Genomic DNA, 22,738 nt, shown 5'->3' with positions numbered 1-22,738 from the left:
GCAAAGCTGCTCGCGACGAAAAGAAAACCCGCATTCGGAACAGAACACATTCGGTTCGGTGGACATCAAGACAACAGGCAGTTGCAGCGAGTGGCGAGTGGCAAACGCAATCGCAAAACGGCAGCAGGTAGCAGAAGAAAAAAGTTTGTTCTTTATACAAACTGCTTTGGTGGCAAATCCAGAACAAGACGGCATCGAGGGCGTTCGAAATGGTTTTTTCCAAAACCACAAGTACTAAGTTTTCTGAATTGGAACCATTCCATAAAACACGGCGCTTATCAGGGCCATTAAACCTTTCAAAAAAGAGTTTACGAAATACAGTTCAATGCTTTCTAAAATAATATCCAAAATAATAATAAAACACAAATTGATTTTTTCATAATTTGTTTGCCAGGATCTGATGAGTATGTGAATTTGGCAGTTGTTCTGAGCTTATTGATAGTTGGGGACTTTCCTGATTATTCAATTTTCACAAATTCTTAAATTGTTTCCAGATTGAAAGTACAGTAATTTACAATTAGTTCGACATTTAGCTAATTGTACGGAGATGTAATGCGACATATTTAGTTGGACATTTTTGTAAACATAGAGATCCAAATTATGACCCCACATTGAAAGTCGACACTGTACCACTGTCATCGCAAATGTTCAATTACAGGTTAAAATCGCCTCCAATGCGACACTTAGTGGTGCTTCAGCACGTCGCATTGAATGTAATATACTGTACAACATGTCACAAAGCTGGATGGGAAGAAATTTTCCAACTGTGAAAGCTGTGGCGAGTGGCAACAAATTGCTAAACAGGAAGGTTTAGCCGAACAAGATGGGGATATCGAGTGATAACAAAACAATAAACTCTTTTGATTGAAGATAATTTTGTGATCCTGAAAAGGACCCTTTTTAGCCTGCATGTGAATCCAACGAGCGAACAAATCGTAATGAATGTATTTTTTTGCCATCGCTGCCTTTTAACGCTCATTCGTTCGTCTCGTTGGACTCGCCCCTTTGGCTGAGTCTGCCGATTTGTCTCTATCTTGTGAACGTGTACCGCTAAAGTACAAAACGCGCGGATCCGCTGAAAAATATATCATTCTCTTTCAAACCGTAAATCTGTCTGGTTGTATGGCATCGTTTCACATCGCATCAACGGATTGGTGCCGGAGCACTAGTATACCTAATAGCGGTTATAGAATTTCGGCCGCCGGAGTGCTCGAGTTGACTTGCAAAGCTGCTCACGACAATAAGAAAACCCGCCTACAGAACAGAGCACATTCGGTTCGGAGGCAACAACTAGTTTCAGCGAGTGGCAAACGCAATCGCAAAACGGCAGCAGGTAGAAAAAGGATAAAGTTTGTTTATACAGAGTGCTTTGGTGGCAAAACCAGCCACCGTAAAACACGGCGCTTTTCAGGGCCATTAAAAGCACCATTCAAAGAAGAGTTATTAAAAGGTATTCACAATACCAATGCATTCTAAAGTGACATAATATGACATATAATATAAACTGATTTATTTTGTTTATGCTTGTTCCTGAACTTATTGGTGGTTGGGGTCTTTTAAATTGATCATTCAGTTTTCACAGTTGGTTTTTCAGAACGCTTCTAGCTCGTTTATTTCTCGACAGATCGTAGAGTTCGCCTCCAAAACCACAGTTCTTTTTAATTTTTATTTACTTTGTTTGCGGAGACTACAAATCTTACAATTCAGTCGTCTCCGAAACCACAGTTTGAGGTACGGTAATGTGCTCAATAGTGAAATATATGATAGTGAATAAGCTGATGACCACCTATGCATTCCCTATCACAGCCATCATTTTGATTGTACGATATGTGCATACACCGAAAAATACCCGGCGTTAAACATTTAATAAGTACAAAGCCTTCAAAAAAAAAACAAGAATCAAGTTTGTAAAAAAAAACGCAAAAACACAACACCAAAGGTTCTTTTCAGAACCCCCAACATGTTCATAAAGAGTAAACAGTAAACTAATCCATTTTTCAGGTAGATAGGTAGGTATTCACGTAGGAGAAGAAAATAAAGAAATATATTCGAAATATACATTTTGCAAAAGCTGTCCCCTTTGTATAGTCCTACGTCACTCCGGTTATGTCCCCGACATTACCCACCCGTCTTTTTTCACATCCTCCATCATTTGCAACACGTGAATCTCGGGCGGCATCTGCTTCTAGTTGCAACAGCTGTTATTTTTAGTAATCTATCCATTCGCTGCTTTATGATTAAAAGGTTGAGTAACCCTCGCGTTGGAGCGTCTAGAAGCAGCGAGAAATGTCCCAAAACATCAACTCGCTAGGAACATTCCTGCTCCGCATACAGAGAGTTGTTTGCCTTTTGATCGAAAATAAAACGCACTTCATGCGCCGCGTGTATGTTGTTATGCTACACATATTGCACACATCGGATAAGGCCAACGTTCACATTCTGATCGAGTCGTGTCGTGCAACACTTTGTGTACTGCGCTGAAAGATGATGCAATTTTCCGATCGTCGCGCGTCGACGAGAAATGAAAAAAAAATTGGTGCCACTCTTTGTGAAGGAAAAGATCACAACAGAAAAACGGAACAACTTTCGAGACTTAATATTGGCGAGCGCTTATTCGAGTGGCGTTCTTCGGGTGAATTTCATACGATAAGCCTGACGGCCAAATGGTGATAGCGCCGCCGATGGCTCATTATCAACACACTTTACACAGGTGGCGACGAGTCACTAGTTGACCTTCGGGTGATTTGCTTTCGCGTTTTGTTTTGGCAAATTTGAACGAATTGTGCGCGGAATTGAAGTTACCTTATCATTTTTTATTTATGGCTCTTTTGAAAATTTATTTTTGTAATTCCATTTTTCAAAGTTCAGATGTTGTTCAGATGACTGGATGCAATACTGACCGCCATAACCTTAGATTTCTGCAGAATTTTGCGGTCTTTGAACAACACCCAAATTTTTTTGCACAGCCTTCATAATCGGCTGTTGAATGATGAATCCAATATAGAGACAAGAAATGTGAAAACCCACACAAGAATTCCGCCAAACAAGGTGCTACTCTAATACTTGAGCATTGAGACGTTACCCATTCGAATTGTTTGCTTAGGTTAGGGACAAATTATTTTTTTCTTCGTTCTGTGGTTTTTACCATCAGGAATAAGAACAAATATAGTAATGATAAGTCATAAAATGAGTGAAGATCTAATTCTGTTTGAACCGAAACTGTGGTTTGCGCTAGCATCAAAAGCAGCGTAACGAACGCGGTGGAGTAAGAAACTGGATTAATTACATAATTACGCACAATCGCCCGCTCTTGTTAAGATGGAGTTTACATTAGCATTTCTGAGAGACTTAAATGTTAATTCATCATGTTCTGAAATTATGATTACACAAAAATTGGAGATTGGTTGGCTTTCAACAAAACGACGCAAGTCTTAACTGGAAATGATACTACAGGGGCTGAAAAGTTTCAGCTATTGTTACATAAATTTGTTAATTGAGATTGAATAGTGTTCTATTTCGAAAATATAATCATTTATCAGACGCCATTTGAATATTGTTTTTTTTTTCAATCGAAAATTTCAAATTCGTGTTACAATTCCACATTTACTTTCGAAAGCTTGTAAAACGATATATTGATCAAACTTAGAGAGAGTCTTCATCAGACTGTTCATTTTGGTGCCGATCAATTAAACTTTGTCGCACAAGAGCTCCAGGTGATAAACAAGCTGGAAGACCAAAAAAGTTATCAACACCTGCATTCCAAGAATGCAATAATCCGCACTTCACCGATAAGCACAATTTGACCCCCTCTATCGGCCCCAAGGAATATAGGATTTTCATTTCAGAAATCCAAAAATGTATCAGAACACCTCCACCTAACAAGCTGGAGTTATAAAAACCAACCATAGAAAAATAACAACAAATCTGCCGGACAAAAATAAATCACACCAGCAAAATCGTTTATTCATGTGCGGCTAATTTTAGCCAGAGACACATTCCGTACTTTCACTTCCCACTTAACGAATATTCGAAATCGTTTCACTCACTTTGAGGTATGGAGACAAAAAATACAAATACACCTCCCTCAGACGACCAGATGTTTGCGCCCACACCTCGGCCGTTTTAATGACGTACGTGCGTGTTTTGATTGGTGGAATGCAAATATTTGTTTACCTTCCTGTTGCAGGGCGCCACCAGTGCGGGAGCGGTGGGGCTAAAATGAACAGGTTAAAAATAAACACGATTGTGTCAATGGAATCTTATGCTTTTCAACCCCTCAATGCAGTTTATTGAACTTGAGCTGACACTACGTAGGTGCTCTTTGTGATTGACCTGAACCAGCAAAATTGCACAAAGAACACACTGAATGGTGCTTGGGAGTAGCAAACCATTCTCACTGTGCATGTTCCGGTGATTCGAGCTTTGAATGGTTAATAACGACACCGGCCACGTCCACCAGCGGAAGTGAAGAAATGTTAGTATGATATTCACTACCAGAAGGGTCCTTTCTAACGTGTAAAACATGTAAAACTAATTGGCCCGTCTACATGCAGAGGTGACCAGTGACCAAGTGAGCTACCTGATCAATCAAAAATGTTGTGTGTGTTCTCTATCGTTTACATCGGCTTCGTTCAGCAGAAAACTTTGAAACCCAAATATCTTTTTTTACGCAAGAAAGCGCATTATTAGTAGTGATCGCTTCATACATCGCTGACTGCGTTTGCCCTGTCGCACTTGAAGATGCAGAAGAGTGAATGAATGACGGCGGGTTCAGATGGAAGGTTTGAATCCGGTAGTCTTCTTCTTGGATGGCACTAACGTTCCCAGTGGAACTTTAGCCTTCTCAACGTAGGTATTACTTGCGTCATTCCTGCTTATTTCGTATTGTTGGGATGTGTTGCGCGCGGGTTGTGTAGTGTAGTCAAGTGTAGCCATCAGAATGCATTCTTCACGGTGGAGGAGTTTCAGAAAATAAGGATATTCAAGATAATATGGAAATTACAAATGAATCACCTTCGATAATTTTTCATCCATGCTACAAATGAAATTTTTGGATTTTTTTTTCTGAAATTGTCTATCCACCCTATCCTATGAACAGTTTGAACAGGTGGACGAGACGCCACTGACTATATGTTCTAATATTTATCGCGCGTACTTTTTTATTGAACTCCAGCCACGATGGCAGAGAGTCTCGGAAGCCTAAGAAGGTAACCAAGTGAACTTCTTCAATATTAATAAGATCGGCGATGTATTCCGTTACTCATCACTTGAACGCTTTATCAAACTCTAATCACGACTGCAGAGAGTTCATTTCGAGAAACCTGAGAAGGTAATTAACTCTGTAATTAACCATTAACCCTCCTATACTAGCGCGCAAAATCGTAACCCCAATTATCCGTGGAATAGTCGGGCAAGGTCAACATGAATAACGAAAATCGCGGATAACGCGTTAAACGACTGAAAAAAAAGAATATTTCAGCATGAAAACTATGTTTTATCAATACAGAAAACGTTAAACTATCCATCTGTAAGGTTGTGTACCCCAGTGATCAGATAATGTGGAAGCCATGACCAAAACGAAAAAAAAGCAAGTGCCTACCTCTCACTGAAAAAAATCGGGAAGCGCTATAAAATTACTATGAAACTCGCTTTCGCGAATAATCCACTCATGGATAACCGGGGTTCCACTGTAGAAGAGAAAGGAGAGAGAGAGAAAAGACAGAGAGGAGAGAGAGAGAGAAAGGAGAGAGAAAAAAGACAGAGAGGAGAGAGAGAGAGAAAGGAGAGAGAAAAAAGACAGAGAGGAGAGAGAGAGAGAAAGGAGAGAGAAAAAAGACAGAGAGGAGAGAGAGAGAGAAAAGAAAGAGAGGAGAGAGAGAGAGAAAAGACAGAGAGGAGAGAGAGAGAGAAAAGACAGAGAGGAGAGAGAGAAGACAGAGAGGAGAGAGAAAGAGAGAAAAGACAGAGAGGAGAGAGAGAGAGAGAAAAGACAGAGAGGAGAGAGAGAAAAGACAGAGAGGAGAGAGAAAGAGAGAGAAAAGACAGAGAGGAGAGAGAGAGAGAGAAGAGACAGAGAGGAGAGAGAGAGAGAGAGAGAAAAGACAGAGAGGAGAGAGAGAGAAAAGACAGAGAGGAGAGAGAGAGAGAAAGAAAAGACAGAGAGGAGAGAGAGAGAGAGAAAGAAAAGACAGAGAGGAGAGAGAGAGAGAGAAGAGACAGAGGAGAGAGAGAGAGAGAAGAGACAGAGGAGAGAGAGAGAGAGAAGAGACAGAGAGGAGAGAGAGAGAGAAAAGAGAGAAGAAAGAACTAATCTCCGCCGTCCGCTCAGTCCAGCTATGCCTGCGATTCCTTCTATGGTGATATTATCGTTGCGCTCTACAAAACACAAAAAACACATTCAACCGCTGCGTAATATTTTCACACATATTCCCTCCTACACCCAAACTAGCTTTGCCGGAAAACATTTCATCTTTGGCAGAAGAAATGCCTTTTCGTGTTCTGAAGCGTCAAATGAGCAAATAAAATCATCCGTCTCAAAAGCTTTAAAATGCTTGTATGTATGGGAGCAGAAATCTCTTTCTTTTTCTCTTTTTTAAAAACAAAAGCTCCGCTCTTGCAACTCTTTTGGGATTACACCCAAAAAAAAGTCCGACAATATCGACAAGGATCGAACCAAGGCCGGCTGGAATGTGAGGCTGTTTTACACGACCACGCTATCCACATAGCTGTTGGTGCTGTTGCATGAGTGCGTGATAATATTACACCTCATTATAAAATGAAGTTGGAAAGTGTTTTCCAAGAGTGAAAATGAGAGAATAAAGGGGATCTATATTCATCTCGGTCTGTGCCATGTGTGTGACAAAGTATGCGAAAACTTTATTGCGTGTAAATTTGCAATTTGTCTCTTGTTTTGCTCGCTCATATTGATTATATTACTAACCAATTCCCCCAGCAGCCACCATTTTTCACTAAGTAATAGTAATAGTAAGAAATAAGTAATAGTATTACTATAACTATAACCATAAGTAGTTATAGTTATAGTTGTAGTTATAGTTATAGTTATAGTTATAGTTATAGTTATAGTTATAGTTATAGTTATAAGTACCGCTAAATAATTAGTAATAACAAGCTACGCCAGTAACACCGGCTGAGTGTATCCTATGGCTTACCTTCCATACTAACACATTCCCGAATTCCCGAGACATTTATGAGAGGTCATAGAGTTCTCTGCATCTCTCTTAAGTAAATGTTGAACTAACATTCCTCCCCTTTCCTTAGCAGTTGTAAGGACGTGGCCAGGACAATTCTTAACTGTTGGAGAAAGCATGCCTTCATCTAAGAGATATTACTAATCATCAGCAACGGATGGAGGCTAGCTTTTAACTTGATAGTTCTGAATTCGTACCACCTACGATATTGTACAACTTGCTCAATGCTAATGCTAATGCTAATGCTAATGTTTTGCTCGCTCATATTGATTTTATATTGATATACCATAAATATTATACAAATGCCTACCAGTATTTGAGATTCATGACATTTTCTGTTATTTTAGGGTCACTCAATGTACTAAATCGGGATGACAAAACATAGCTCTTCATCGTCGTTCCACTCGCGTAACACGCGCTTCACTCCGTTACTTGTTTAGTGAACTGCTTTGTAACACACTCACATATACAGGTGACGGAACACGAAACAACATGAAACTTCCAATTCGCTCACTTTCCCAAAAACGATATTTTAATCTTCTTTATAGCTTTGATAATCGACCCCGTTACGACAGCATATCGATTTCAGATCGAAAAATCCTTTCTGACCCGTCAAGAAACAGCTCTTTATAACAATTCACGAACACTCCATGCGAAAAAAAACTCAATCCGAATGCAGAGCGACTGAAAGAACATCCGCTTTCGAGAACAGCCGAGCCAGACTCGTCTTGTCATCAAATTTTCTAGAATTAGAAAACAGAAAATTTCAAATAGATTAAAATTGCACTGCGGAGAGATATATATTTCATTTACCACACACTACCATCCCTCCCAAACTTCGAGTATAAGCGAAATTTTCTTCAATCCTCCACCCGGTAAGCAGCAAAACTAGTTATTAACGCTGAATCTATCTGAAACTACCTTATAAAAACGTGACCTGTATGGCACCCTTACCTAACGTCGTATCCTTCGTTAAAATCATTGTCGTTTGGTGTATTCTAAAGGCACTTCCGCACCATTGTAAAAAGGGCTCCTGTGGAAAACATTTTGAATGACAATATCGGTCGGGAAAGAAAAACCAGCCCTTACTGAGATTGTTTCACATGAGTTATCCAAAAATCAGAGATGTGTTTTTTCGTTTTTGAGTTATGATTTTCCAATGTTAACCGAATCTTATTAAGTAACTCCATTATCTAGATTGAGATGGCACACCCTGTATCTGTAGAGTCAATCATTCGAATCGAATAAAGAGATCTGTTCATTTTGGAATTGGAATCCTACAAACCGATTGAGCGTTATCACGCCAGAGAGCACCTTCTTGTTCAGTTTAAAATGACGGGAAGTAAATTAGATGTTTTTCACATTTTTGCGCCGACAAGACTTCATTGCCAGCTAGGAATGCAAGTAATGCAAACGAAGTGTGTGAGAAACAGAAAAAAACCGGCTGGGATCTTCACTGAAAAATCGCGAAATACTTATTCAACTGAAGAATGAAGATGTAGAATCAAAACTTGTAACATATTGGTATTTTTCGTGACAATTATGGAACTATTTCATATCTTGCGTAATGTTAAGCATCCATCGAATTATATCTATAAATTGTTCGATTTCTACGAGTCACAACCAACTACGTATAGGTCGGAGGCGTATGTCTTTGTCTCCTATGCGGAAATCGAAAAGGGCAAGAATCGGTTTCGTTTGTTTTTCCAAATTCTAATCCAACCGTTCGTGTACCATCCATTTGCCCACCATTCAATCAATTGTTTGTTCTACTGAATACGTTTTGCAACATCTGTTCCAAGCCGAGACGAGAGACACGTAAGCGAGACATGTTTTCGTATTTCTGTACCTCCTCGCTTGTTTTTATCTCGTTTCGTGTCAGAAATTCCCCTCTCGCCACCAGTAACTCGGTAACGAAAGAACAACAACAATAGCTCCGCTCTTGCACTCTGTACTCTGCACTCTGTTTGCTCTGTTGCATCGGTCCACACACCAGTGCAATTTGATAAAGACGGGACCGAGCCATCACCATCGTATCGCATCGTGCAGACGAACGCGGCATGGTTCGGAACACAAAAACAACTCGGTTACCGGTCATTCAAACTGTTTGCCATGTGATTAGCGGCGTGTTTTCGATTTTCGGTTCATAGTTGAATGAAATTATACATGTCGACGATGCATTGCCGTTGCTGCTCAAGCTGACTTTGATAATCCTAGAGAGAAAGATCGGATGATTTTGAAACTATTCGTTTTGTATGAAGGAATATTACGGCTCAAACAGTTCAACGATTGCTAAAAATTGCAGCTGCCCTTGTTAAATCCGTCGAAAAGGGACGCAAACTTGTGAGCAGTGTTGCCACATTTTCATCTGTACCAGAGGGGGAAAAATGCGTTCTTACTTCTTGTAGATACCTCGTGTTTATATTCGTAAGACAAAACGGCAGAGCTGAACTAATGAAACAGCCAAAACCAACGTTGAATCGGGCATGTCAACAAAAAAGTTCAAGGTATCCCTTCGTTCAACGCCCATCCGCAAATTTCACGGTGATGCTCTCCTAAACTGGGATCTTAAAGTGTCCATACAGTATATAAATAACCTCTTAATACTTTGAAAATATTGTAACAAGTTTTCATTCGTTTTTTCAAAGGTGTCGGTTTCATCCGACAGGATGTCGATCTCACCCGCACTCCCATTTGTTTCACCTGAAAACATCAATTGTCGTATTCTATCAAAATTCGAGTACTAATAAAAAAAATGATCAACAAAAAAAAAGGTTCATGAATAGTTGAAGAGAGGTTTGTAACGATTTTAAAAACGAATTTGTCGAAAACACAAGGTAGATCTTGGAAATATGTGGAAATCCTTAGGGTGTCAGTTGTATCCCTACATTAGAGTGCCAATGAAAATGGCCATCAAAAATCGATGCTCTGGGACTCGTTTTTTTTAAATACGAGGCAAAACGTATGGTTTAGGTTGCCAATGAAAATCGTCCCACAAAAAACTATCCTATGCAAAATATCAGCTCAATCGGACTTCATTTACTAGTGTCGCACAGAGGTCAAAGTTTGAGTTTTTTGAAAACCGAAAAATCACCCAAGGGGGGAGTAAAGGAAACCGGGGTTTTCGAAAAAAAAAATTTGATGCCAAATGTCTTCAAATTGCATGAAACGTCGAGCTCTACCGTCATCTCGAAAAATTTTTTTTTGTCAAAAATCGACGCTCTGGGACTTTTTTTTTTCTTTTTTTTTATTCGAAATACGAGGCAAAACGTATGGTTTAGGGTGCCAATGAAAATCGTCATATCGATTTTTCATACGGGACTCCCTGCGAAATGTTAATTTGCACGATAAAATGCAAAATATTAGTTCTTTCGGACTTCATTTACTATTGTCGCAGATGTAAAACTTTAAGTTTTCGGAAAACCGAAAAATCACAAAAGGGGGGAGTAAAAGCGAAAAAAAAATTTGTCAAAAATTTACTTTTCGGCACTTGGTCGTTTTTGTCTGAAAAGTCGATTTTTGACGAAAATTTTTTTTTCAAGATAACAGTAAATCTCGACGTTTCATGCAATTCTAAGACATTTGGCATCAACATTTTTTTTTTGAAAACCCCGATTTCCTATACTCCCCCCTTGGGCGATTTTTCGGTTAACTTAAATTTCTTAAACTTAAACTTAAATTTCCACATCTGCGACAACAGTAAATGAAGTCCAAATGAGCTAATACTTTGCAGAGGGTATTTTATCGTGCAAATTAACATTTCGCAGGGAGTCCCTATGAAAATTCGATATGACGATTTTCATTGGCATCCAAAACCATACGTTTTGTCTCGTATTTCGAAAAAAACGACAAAGTACCAGAGCGTCGATTTTTGACAAAAATTTTTTTCGAGATGACAGTAGATCTAGACGTTTCATGCAATTTGAAGACGTTTGGCATCACCAATTTTTTTTCGAAAACCCCGATTTCCTTAACTCCCCCTTTTGGGTGGTTTTTCGATTCTCAAAAAACTCAAACTTTGACCTCTGTGCGACACTAGTAAATGAAGTCCGATTGAGCTGATATTTTGCATAGGATAGTTTTTTGTGGGAATCAACATTTTAAATCAAGTTCGCTTTGAAAATTCGAGTCACTTTTTCCCATACATCTATTGGAACTCTACCCTACATACTATCATTTATTATTCGAGCTGTCGCCACGATGTTTAGTCAAATCTTTTAATCTCAAAATAGCGTTCATCGTATCGTTGCAGAGTTGATTTCGTAGCTTATTTTTGTTCTGATTATGCTCGACAGTTGTCGAGAAGTGAGGTTAATCAAAGTTCACTCATCTTCGAATTTCATAGCATTGGACATTGAAACAACGTACGATTCCTCGCAGATATTAGTGAGAATGTTAAATAAATAAAAATCTTTCAGCTCTTCATGCCTGAAACAAACGCTTCCATCTGTTAATCTGGGGCAAAATATACTCAAAAAAAAGGAACATAGGTTTTGTCATTTAATATTTGGGGGCAGTCAATATTCTGCAAGCAGTCTGATTTTTGTCACATTCATACTAAATGGTGAAAAACCCTTCACCCCCGCTAATGAAAGCCAACGGTTGGCCGAAGAGTACAGGATTTTGAGTGGAATGAGCTCCAAAATTCCCTTTATTACCTAGAATTTGTTAGTTCATTTTTGGCTATTGGATATATAGGTATATATGTCCCTCAATTAATAAATTAATAGTCAGGGATTTTCTTACATGTATAACTAGCACACAAAGCCAGCGAATGACATGTATATTTAACGACTATTAGATCTGGGCAATCGATTTTTGTCAAGCGCATTACGGAATTCAAAACCCTCATCATCACGGGCCCAACGTCAAACGCGAATCCTTTTTGGACGATCCTTGTAAGGAATTCCGTCCGTCAATTCAGTCAATTATTGCTTTGTAAATGCTTCATGATCAGCAGCACCAAGCGATACCGCAGCTTAACAGCCATCATGTACCTTTATATATTAATTTTTAGAATCAACAAATTACAAACTCTCGTGTATTGTAGTAATGTTTATATTTCAAATAACTAAATCTGGAATAATGCAGTGCTTCTCAATAGAGATGATTATTGAGAGAAGATTTTGACCGTTCATAACGGTCATCTTGGATTCTGTAAGTCCGCCATTGACAATCAATTGTTTTTGAACAGACTTTTCATTGAATTTAGGGTAGTCGACAGGGTTGCCATAATAAAATCTGTGTTTTTGGTCTCAAAAAACCTTATTATCTGTGTTTTTTCTCAGAAAATCTGTATCGAAATCAGCATCAACCCTTTGCCGTTGTTTGTCTGCCTTCAGCCACCACAGCAAACAAGCATACTAATATTATAATTTATGCAACAATGTATCAGTTCATACTTTTTCTGAACGAATTTTTAACGTCTTGTGAACTAATTTACGAACCAAAACGGTGTTACTATGAATAATAGATAACGGAACTCAGGTTGAACAAAAGTAGTCATCCATGCTTGAGGAAAGGATTAATGGAAAATTCCACGTATTACGGCACTGTGTGGATGTGAATAGCATTGTTCTGTATGTTCAAACAGAAAGATAAAAGGCGAAATGCACCAAACTAAATATTTTTGTGATACGTGTGAAAGACATCACACGAAGAAGAATTATAGCAAATATTTTTAAACATAAACAATAAAACATTGCTTAGTGAACACTTATCAGAAGTTTACAATACATAATAGAATCTTGTTCATCTTCCAGAATCTCACAAAGTTATGCATAGTTATTATCAATTTGATGATTTTGATGGTATCCACGTAAAATTCGTACTCACTGTGCTTTAGTAGGAAAAATATAAACAGTGTTAATTATTTATTGTAAAGCTAGCCGATAACGCAGACTTTTGCATCTTTTCTCCTTATATTGAAGATGAGAAAGCAGTACTATACCTACATTAAATGCCAAAATGACTCTCAATCAGACTGATACGAATGCTTATGGAGATTACGTCATAACTAGTATTGGATCGTTATTTTGAAAAATCTGTAAATCTGTATGAAATTCAAAAAAATCTGTAATCTGTATCTACAGATTCTTGGTTTCAAAAAGTCTGAAAAATCTGTATGAATACAGATTCTTCTGTAGATATGGTAACCCTGGTCGTCGATTGCGTCGAGAGATTGAGCGAGTTACAAAATCCACAGAAGACTACTTTTATTGCACTGAGCCTCTAATTATTAACCCCTTCCCGTATTATTTAATACGTCACACATCAAGTGATTTCACTACTCTGCTAAGCGTTCTAGCATAACCCTATGTTATGCAAGTACACCACGAATGAGACTCGATGTTGTAAGGGAAAGGGTTAAAGCGTGTTTCAGTTATAATTTGATCGCATCAAGTAGGACATTTGGGGGTCTCCGTAGCCACATTGGTTGCGCGTTCGCTTAGTAAGCGATCGATCGTGAGTTCAAAACTCAGGGCCCCCATTGACCATCTTTGTGTTGTTACAGAATAACTACGTCCACGCAACAATCATCAGCGATGGAGATCGATCCACGGTCGAAATAAGATCGATTCATCCATACAACTGCTCTGCTCTGCAAGACACATCGGGCTGCTGTTCTATAAATAACTCAACAATGGATCAACGACTGTCTCCGCTGTCCAGTCTTAACTGGATAATGGAAGAACAGATAGAAAACTCTTACGCCTAAATGGCTACTGTGTAAATATGTACCATTTGCAATGGTATAGAAGGGAATACTCTAACGCCGAAAAATGGCAACTGTGTAATGTGCTAATTATAGATATGATAAATATGTGACATGTACACGATTCAAATTCGGCTCTGTTACAGCTAAAATGCTAATGAGCCTAAATTAAACAAAAGGGATAAAAAAAAAGTAATAGTAGAAATAACGTACAAAAAAGGGAAGGATGTCGTTTTGTAGGTTTTTAAATTAACTGTATGAGAAAAATACATGAAAATTATTCGTCAGCTGTTCGGATGAATTTTGGAACTTTTCCTGTGATACCACCCACCATTTTCTGCACAGTACGCCTGGTAACCGTATTTACTATCTTGTTCCATCACTTTTCCATTTGAGCTGTTTTTTTATGGTTCTGCGACACTCGATTTTGTGATGAAGATTATCATTTACTTCAAGATTCGCCAGAGCCCAATCGGAGAAATGTCGGCGCTCCATATGCTCAAGTGGCTTTAGTTCATGAGTCAATTCATGAGTCTCGTAAGGTACATCCGCAAGATCTCTACGCAAAACACTCCACATTGAGGTTTGGGAGATGCACCGTGCAGATCACTGATTCACGACTGCAATATTTTCGTTGCTTCGTGTGGGGCGACCTCTCGTTGGTACGTGAAAATACAACAGCGAAAATGAAGACACAATTTGGTCACTAAACTAAGCACAGCCTGCCTGAGATGGGACGATTATTACGGGCGAAAATGGAGAAAGCGCTCTTAAATTTGCAACCACTGACTTCGAATTTCGGTAGTAATTTTTATTAATTATTAGGCGTTGCTCGTTTGTGTATTTCATGATGAAAATGTTGATTTTGACTAACGTTTTCAGATTGAAATATCATTAAAATACTTGAAGGGTTCGTTCACACGAAGACACAAAACTGTCAAGTCATTAATGGATGACCCTTTATCTCGAGAATGATTAGCCCTAGGATAAAACGTTATATAAAGTGTTTCATGTTACTTTTCTTGAATGTTTACAATTTTACAAAGTATTGAAAATTCATAAATTTTCAAAAATTCATATCTTCATTTTGGTGAGTTTGTAATAACACATTCAATTTATGAGTAAGACATTTTAATAATGCATTTAAAAGTTTATTTTTCCTGAATCGCTCATGAATTTTACAACAACTTTGTCATACATCATATTGTAATCAGACAGTCATCTTCAGACATCTGGATTTCGAGTTACGATTTTTTTAAAGAAGGACAAATTATTTTGAACGCCCCTTTTCAAAAATGAGTCATTAATTAAAATTGGTTATATCATAAAGAAAATTGTGATTTGCGTAGTTTCCAGCATATGAACCAAGATTCAATAAAATCGAAGAGGGTCGCGTCAAAATTTGCTGTGTTTCGACTGACTAGGCATGGAATTGCTCTATGGTCCTGTTCCTGTTATCGATTGATGAGAGCGTTTGGTGTTTCCTAAACTGTTGCACTTCTAAAAAAAATGTGGAATAGCCGACAAAAGTCTGCTCCAAAACAATTCGACGTAAAATCGTAATGTGGAGCGGTCAGAGAACTTTAATTTGGTTGATAGAAACAATAAAGTTTATAATGTATTTTTGACGTAGGATTACGTCTTTCAATAAGTGTGCCAAATCAGAAAACAGGTCACGATTTTATGAAATGATCTTAACGTTAATAACTATTTTGTATGTAAGTTTTCTAAGATTGTTTGATATGCTATACACACCCGGAGCAGAAGTGTCTGGTTCCACCCGCTCCCTCTTTTATATCTGTATATGAAGTATGCTGAATGGTGAAGTATTTGTTAATGTAGGGGTGTTTCTGCACCCATAAAATCGTGTACCCGGGGCGGTCCGCACTCCCCCCGTCGACGCCACTGATGCTATACATCACGATTCCATAATCCGTATACGATGTAAACTAACGAACATTGGAAGCTTTCTCATTTTGCCATGCATTTATTTTGTCTATTTCTGTGCTTATCTACCCGTCAATAAAGAGCAAGTGATACATCGCTTTTGCTCGTCGTTTTATTTGGGTACAAATTAGTCATTCGCGACTCGAAATCCAGCTGGCGGGCAGACAATATTGTTTCGTACTACTTATATCACACACAGACACACAGGTTTCGCTCGATACAAAAAAGAAAGATATCGCAAAACACAGCGGTGCAATTTTGTTCAATAGAAACACCACTTCGATGTCGTTTTGTGGAGAGTGCTTCGGTAGTTTTGCATCAAACATATTTTTTTGCTTGTGTGAGTTTAAGAGTATGTTTGGATTTTTCATGAATTCGAGTATTATTTCCGGGTTAAAAGTGGTGTAAAAGTGCAGCACATTTCAAATTAAATGTGCAGATGATGTTTTCCAGCGATCAGTGCTGCGTTCTTCGGTAGAAACATGAACTTGCAAATAAGTTTCGCAGCAGTTGCTGTTCTCACCACACAACCGATTCGGTTCCGATTTTCTGTTGCCATTTTCCTGCCAGGTGCATAGCAGAATTTGTGAATTATTTCTTGGTCGTTTTTCAGAGCGATGAAGATGTAAGATGCTGGAGAAACTACTAGGATATTCAATAAGTTCAGTATTTCAGTGTCGCTCTAATCAGTTAATTTGACAATGTGCTCAAATTGTTTTTTTATTACCTTGCGAATCGATTGCGTCCTCAGTGCAAGCATTCATACATTTATACATCAAATATGATTCTCTATCATCTCCTGGAAGAATTCGGATTTTTTTATGTGAGAACATGCAATTAACTTTTTTTTTCTATCTATGGTATGTTATAACTTCCAGGGGATGAATCAAAAATTAAATTTGTCTTTTGTATTAAAAAAACGAAAAATATAAAAGTATAAAAAAACATATTTTTTTTACTCGATTACAGGTCGAACTCGATTATACACCCATACCTCGCTTTACGGCCGAGATGCGTTCCTTGACCGCTAAGGGATGAGCGGTCTAACGAATCAATTATTCTAATACAAATTCATACAAATTCTATCGGATCGGTTCCAAATTTGTTCAACGGAATGCCGTATAGAAAGCGGTCGTATAGCGTATGAGTGTATACAGTTTCCGATTTCTCTTCTCACATGTATAATGCTCACATTAAATTAAATTCTACTGGTACAAAGCTGTACCTAACTTTTTTTTATAAATATGTATGATTGTTGCAAACCTACTGAATAAGCTTTTCCAAAGTGAAAATTCTGGATTATTTTCACTACGCATTGTTTCGAGGCTCTTCAAATAAATGCTAAATAATTTTATTAACCTGACGAATCCAAACCTAAATAACGAAAAAATGCTTGAGGAACAACATTATCATGTATGGATAGCGTACGTTTCATAGTGTAATATTACTCAAGAGAAACTTTTGTGAATTCAAAGTCAGTATAAGAGGATTTTATATAACATTTGCTCGCCAGATTCAAAGTAGAATCAACTTTAATGTAAAACAAATATATAATCGAATAAAAAACATCAAAATTGAAAAACATTCAATAAATTATTTACTGACAGTGGAATCTGTTTATAATTACATCGAAGGGAGGTCATAATAATCGGTCGTCATACAAAGCGTTTTGTGAAAAAACCCGTTTTTTAATGTAAATATGAACTTATGCGTGTGAAGAAGTCATTATCGTCTAAAAAAATGGTTTTTATCCGTTTTTATGTACATATTTTTCATTTATTGAAAATAAAATAAAAAATTATTTTGATTCATCTCCTTAAAGTCAGAAAACACCTTTCTCACATGAAAAACATATTTTTTCCAAAATCTCTCAGGAGGTGATAGATAATCATATTTGATGGAAAAAATCCTACGCGTATGTTCGAATTTCAACAATGACAGAGTTATAGAATCTTTTTTTTGTTTCGGTATCTGTTGCCTCAAAGTGGCTCTACAATAAAAAGTACGCTACGTAAGCCAATTCTGTTGCTTTCATTTGAAAGATGAGAAAATGTAGTACAGGTTTAGAAGTGGAACATCTAAATTAGTGTATTTAAATAACATTTTGGAACTGAAAAATTAAAAAGTTAGTAATTTTTAATGTGTAATTATTAATTTTATCCCACAAATTCATATTAAACTTGATTGTTTCTATCAATAAAATTAAAGCTCTCAAGCCACTCTATAATTTGTTCTTTGACGCCCAACTTTTTTTTTCAATTTCGCTGCAATATCGATATAAACAATTCTTGGTGAAAATTCAAGCAAAATCTTCAAATTCGATATTTTTACCCTACTGTACCTATATTAGCCACTTAAATTTCACCTTAACGTTGAAGGCGGCTTGCATTGTTTCTTGAAATATGTCATATTTGAACTATATTTTTTTTCATACTGTGTATAATCCAGTCCAAAATTGTATATAATCGAATCACATATAATCGAGTCTGTATATAATCGAGTCTATATACAATCGAGTCCGACCTGTATTGATTTCTTTACAATTCACTGTAGTGATGCTCAAAAGATCCCAGCACAATTCTCTCAGTGACAAAAACTTCAACTCTATGGTCATCATAGAAAATATATTGAACAGTTTCTGACGAGAAAACAAACAAGTATGAATAAATTGAAAAAAAAAGTTAATTTGCCTATAAAAAATTATGTTTATGTTTGACAAAAATCGGCACGAACTTTTCGGACAACTCAATATGAGCTATCCTGATTTCTTCCTGATTTTCGCATTCATTCATCCTGATTTTTCAACTTTTTTTTGTTTCAGACTCTGTTGCCTCAAACTGGCTCTATATTAAAAAAGTATGCTTCCTGAGACGATTCTGTTGCTTCCATTCGAAAGATGAAAAAATTTGATACGAGATATAGTTGTGAATCTAAATTAGTGGATTCAAATAACATTCTGAAAGTGAAAAACTTAAAAGTATATTTAACACATTAAATTACAAAATTTTATCCCAACAATTCATGTTAAACTTGATTATATGCATCAATCAAATTAATGTGCCCTAATCGCTCTACATTTTGTTCTTTGACATTCAACTTTTATCTTTCTTAATTTCGCTGCAATATCAATATAAACAATTCCTGGAGAAAATTCAAGCAAAATCTTCAAAAATCACCATTTTTACTCCACTGTACTTAAAATAGCCACCTGAATTTCACCTTAATGTTGAAAGGATACATTTTTTAAATAAGTCATATTTGAAATATGAGAAATATAAAAAAAATCAAACTGTATATAATCGAGTCCAAAATTGTGTACAATCGATATGATTCGATTCGAGTGCGACATGAGTACATGATTTGATTATATGCAATGAAAAGAAATCGGAGACTGTATACAATCGAATCCGCCCTGTATTAAAAAAAAGGGTAAAAATGATTCTTTTCCGTTCAAGAGAAATCTGGTAACTAATCGATTTTATCCAGACGACTGATCGTCAGGGTTGCCATAGTAAAATCTGTGTTTTTAGTCTGAAAAAATCTTTTTATCTTAGTTTTTTCTCAAAAGATCTGTATCGAAATCTATATTAAATTTGAAAGTCATTTTGTTGCGGGTGAATTCAGCATTTTCAATGTTTGAGCTCCAATATTTCCTGAATTGAGTTAAGTTAACTTCTTTTCGATTTGAGTTGTGCGAAAAATGTCTTAACCGCAATGTGATTTTCAAATTCGGACTACCGATTTTCTACTCTGTGTTATGGAAATGCCTTGTGGTCTACACAGCTATATGGGAAAACAGAAGCTCTATTTTCAACACTTTTTTGACATATTAGCTATAGAAGATATTATTATATCTTCTTAATAGATTGTTAAGGAGTATCCAAATCGATTGGTACAAAAACATCATGAAATGTCCGATCATAAAACACACACAATTTGACAATTTTTTACGACGATAACGTATATTATCGAAAACGTAATCCTGTCGAAACATCTCGATCTTTCTTTTAGATTTTTTTTAATATTTAAAAAAACTTTGAAAGAAAATGCTCTTTTGTATTTCATATTCTCTGTGCTATAGTAAGAAAAAGCTAAGCAGTATTTTTTTATTTATTACTAGCTGACCAGGCGAACTTCGTCCCGCCCAAAACAGATTTTTTGATATGAATTATTTCGTACATTCACGTTTTCTTAATAAGCGAATTTTTGTGGGTTCAATCGCAGAACTCTTCATTGATTGGACTTCTAATTGGTCTTTTAAAATTTTCCTTTTACTAGAAATTTCCTAGTACTTGTATCAAAAATCGTCATTATAATATAAATTTGTTTTCAGACACAATTTTCGCTCAAGATTTTTGATTCACTTGCAAATAACATGTTTCTCCGTTACATGGAATACATGTTTGATACAGAAAAGTAAGTTTTCTTTCATAATTTTTATGTTCAAAGCGCGTTGTTTTACCTAAAAATCCATTGCATTCGTTTTACACCAACGGAACACGCAAAAGCTAAATTCATTTGAACTAACAACGATGTTATTCAAGAACATATAATTAATTTCATTCGAAATTTACCCTCAAAGTTTAAAAAATATTCTACGGGCAGAGACGAATACAACAAAATAAAACCGGCTCAAATCGGACCATTCCATACTCTGGTTTTGCGCTTACCAACACATTTGGCGTTCCATTTTGATTTATATAGATAACGCTAACCAATAACGCAGATGTTTGCATAAGAATGTTAGACATCATGCTACATATGAATCTCGAAAACAGACTATTCTCATTTGAACATATTCGAAGGCTATATTAATAAAATGGGTGAGATGGGAACGTTTTATTAACATCAAGCCGTTTCTTTTATTGGAACGTTCATTAAAAAATCTGTATATTCTGTATGAAACGCCAAAAATCTGTAATCTGTATCTACAGATTCTTGGTCTCAAAAAGTCGAAAATCTGTAGAAATACAAATTATTCTGTAGATATTGTAACCCTGCTGATCGTATCGAATGACCGACCTTTGGAGAAAATAAGTTGATGAGTTGATGAACGATTAATTGGAAAAATCGGACAACACCAATCGTGTCAGGCAGATTTTCAATCAAGATTCTTGAATTCGCATTCCTCAAAAAAAGGATGATCAAACTGAAAGAGTAGCATAGACCATCCTTGTTGTGATTTTTTTTACCTGACTGCACGGGTAGTAGGCATTTCAGGTAAACATGATGTGTTCAAAATTAAAATACAACGAATGCAGGAGAGATTACAGTTTCGTGATACGTAAGGAAAATTCCATCCCAAATGTATATTCCGAAACGAAAAAAAAACTCTAATCAGAGACTTGAGAACAGTTAATTTGGAGAGATAATCCATTCGATTTTTGGGAATAACATTACAGGTTGTTAAGTATACAATTATGAATTCGTATTTCTCACGAATATTTAATTGTATATCCAATAATATTTGTGGCTACGTGTTCAAATGCATGATAGATGATGAGTTCTATGAACCAATTCCTCCGACACGTGCGAATTCTAGTATCTATTTCTAAATATACCGCTTAGAAATTGAATTGAAATTTTTTTTGCCTTACAATCTTGATCGATCACGGTTTTTAAAAAATAGAGAAAATATTTTGAAAAACGCAGGGCCATTGAACTATGGTTGAAGATTGGATGCCTTCTCGCAATTCAATTTACACATTCTCTTTTCCTCATCTGTAACCCAATAAATTGAATTGCATCATTGGCTATGTAATGCCAAACACATTCCCATCGTTCACCTCGCGGTCAATTTGAGGCGGTAGTGATGATAACACATGACCGATGACCCCACAACCTATCGATGCGTGGAGCCAACCAAATCTATCCCGCTCCCTAAAGCCAAAACGTTTGAAAAAGAAACAAACTCACGATATGCTCTCGCACGGTGTTGTGGAATATCTGCTCTCGGATGTCGGCAATGTCCTCTTCCTCGTCCATCTCGGTTATCAGAGGAGGACTGTCAAGGAACATGATGTTTCTGACGCCTTACGAAATCTATCCTACGTAGAAGCTGCTGTGCAAGGGACCACAGTGTAACGATTTACAGCATTACGTTGTCTTTCACCTATTACTCTGATACACCACAGTGCCTTTATTTTCTTCTACTCGTTGCTAACGAACACACAGGCGGAGGATTGATATGCGCAGGCAATCATTCTTTTACACTTTCACTTGAAATAAACATTTTTTGTTGATGCTGATGAAAATTTTTCTTCTCTCTTTCCTGCTTCCCTTCCAACATGCCCAGGGAACGTCCTGCCGATATTCAATTCATTCCTTTTTTCACATAAACGCTTTGCAAGGTAACAATCTACCGCACAATTATTTAACAAAATGTCGCACAAACCGTTTTCCACCGAGGGAAGATTTTTTTTACAACAATTGTGATCTGTAATCAAAACCCTCTAATTTTTTTGTATACGAGCTGCTAGGCGACGAAGCACAAAAAAAGAATCGATTTATCTCGAAGCGTAGTAAACACTGAACTGAGCAGCAGCAACTACGTTCAACTTTTGGCCGTTTCTGCGTTACAGCGGAGAGCGTGAGTAAAGAAAACACAAACAAAAAGTGACTAAATGTAACGGTTAGCAGCTGTCAGTGCGGGTTTTCAAGTGAGCCCTTTAGAATTGTTTGACATGCGTTTAGTGTCTTTCAAAGGCACACAGATATAACAAAACTTTTGAAAACTTTTATGACTAAAACTTTTAACGTTACTGACTGCTTTCATCATTTTGATTCATTCAGTTTTTTGAAATCTTTATATCTATATAAATGGATTTCTGTCTGTCTGTTTGTCTGATTCTTATGAACTCGGAAACTA

At 36.9% G+C, this 22,738-nt stretch overlaps 1 protein-coding gene across 1 annotated transcript in view; it reads right to left on the bottom strand.

The window, feature by feature from the left end:
- The window catches only part of LOC129764938 (protein Lilipod), a 71,408-nt gene extending 48,970 nt beyond the window's left edge, over positions 1-22,438 (bottom strand). Inside the window, exon 1 of the mRNA XM_055764608.1 lies at positions 21,787-22,438. Within this exon, the coding sequence (XP_055620583.1) occupies positions 21,787-21,888 (102 nt within the window). The 5' untranslated portion in view covers positions 21,889-22,438. The remainder of the gene's footprint in view (positions 1-21,786) is intronic.
- Between the last annotated feature and the right edge of the window lie 300 nt (positions 22,439-22,738).

Source organism: Toxorhynchites rutilus, chromosome 2 (assembly GCF_029784135.1).
Source record: "Toxorhynchites rutilus septentrionalis strain SRP chromosome 2, ASM2978413v1, whole genome shotgun sequence".
Lineage (NCBI taxonomy): Eukaryota > Metazoa > Arthropoda > Insecta > Diptera > Culicidae > Toxorhynchites > Toxorhynchites rutilus.
Note: the sequence above shows the minus strand (reverse complement) of the source record. Positions and strands in the feature narration are given on the sequence as shown.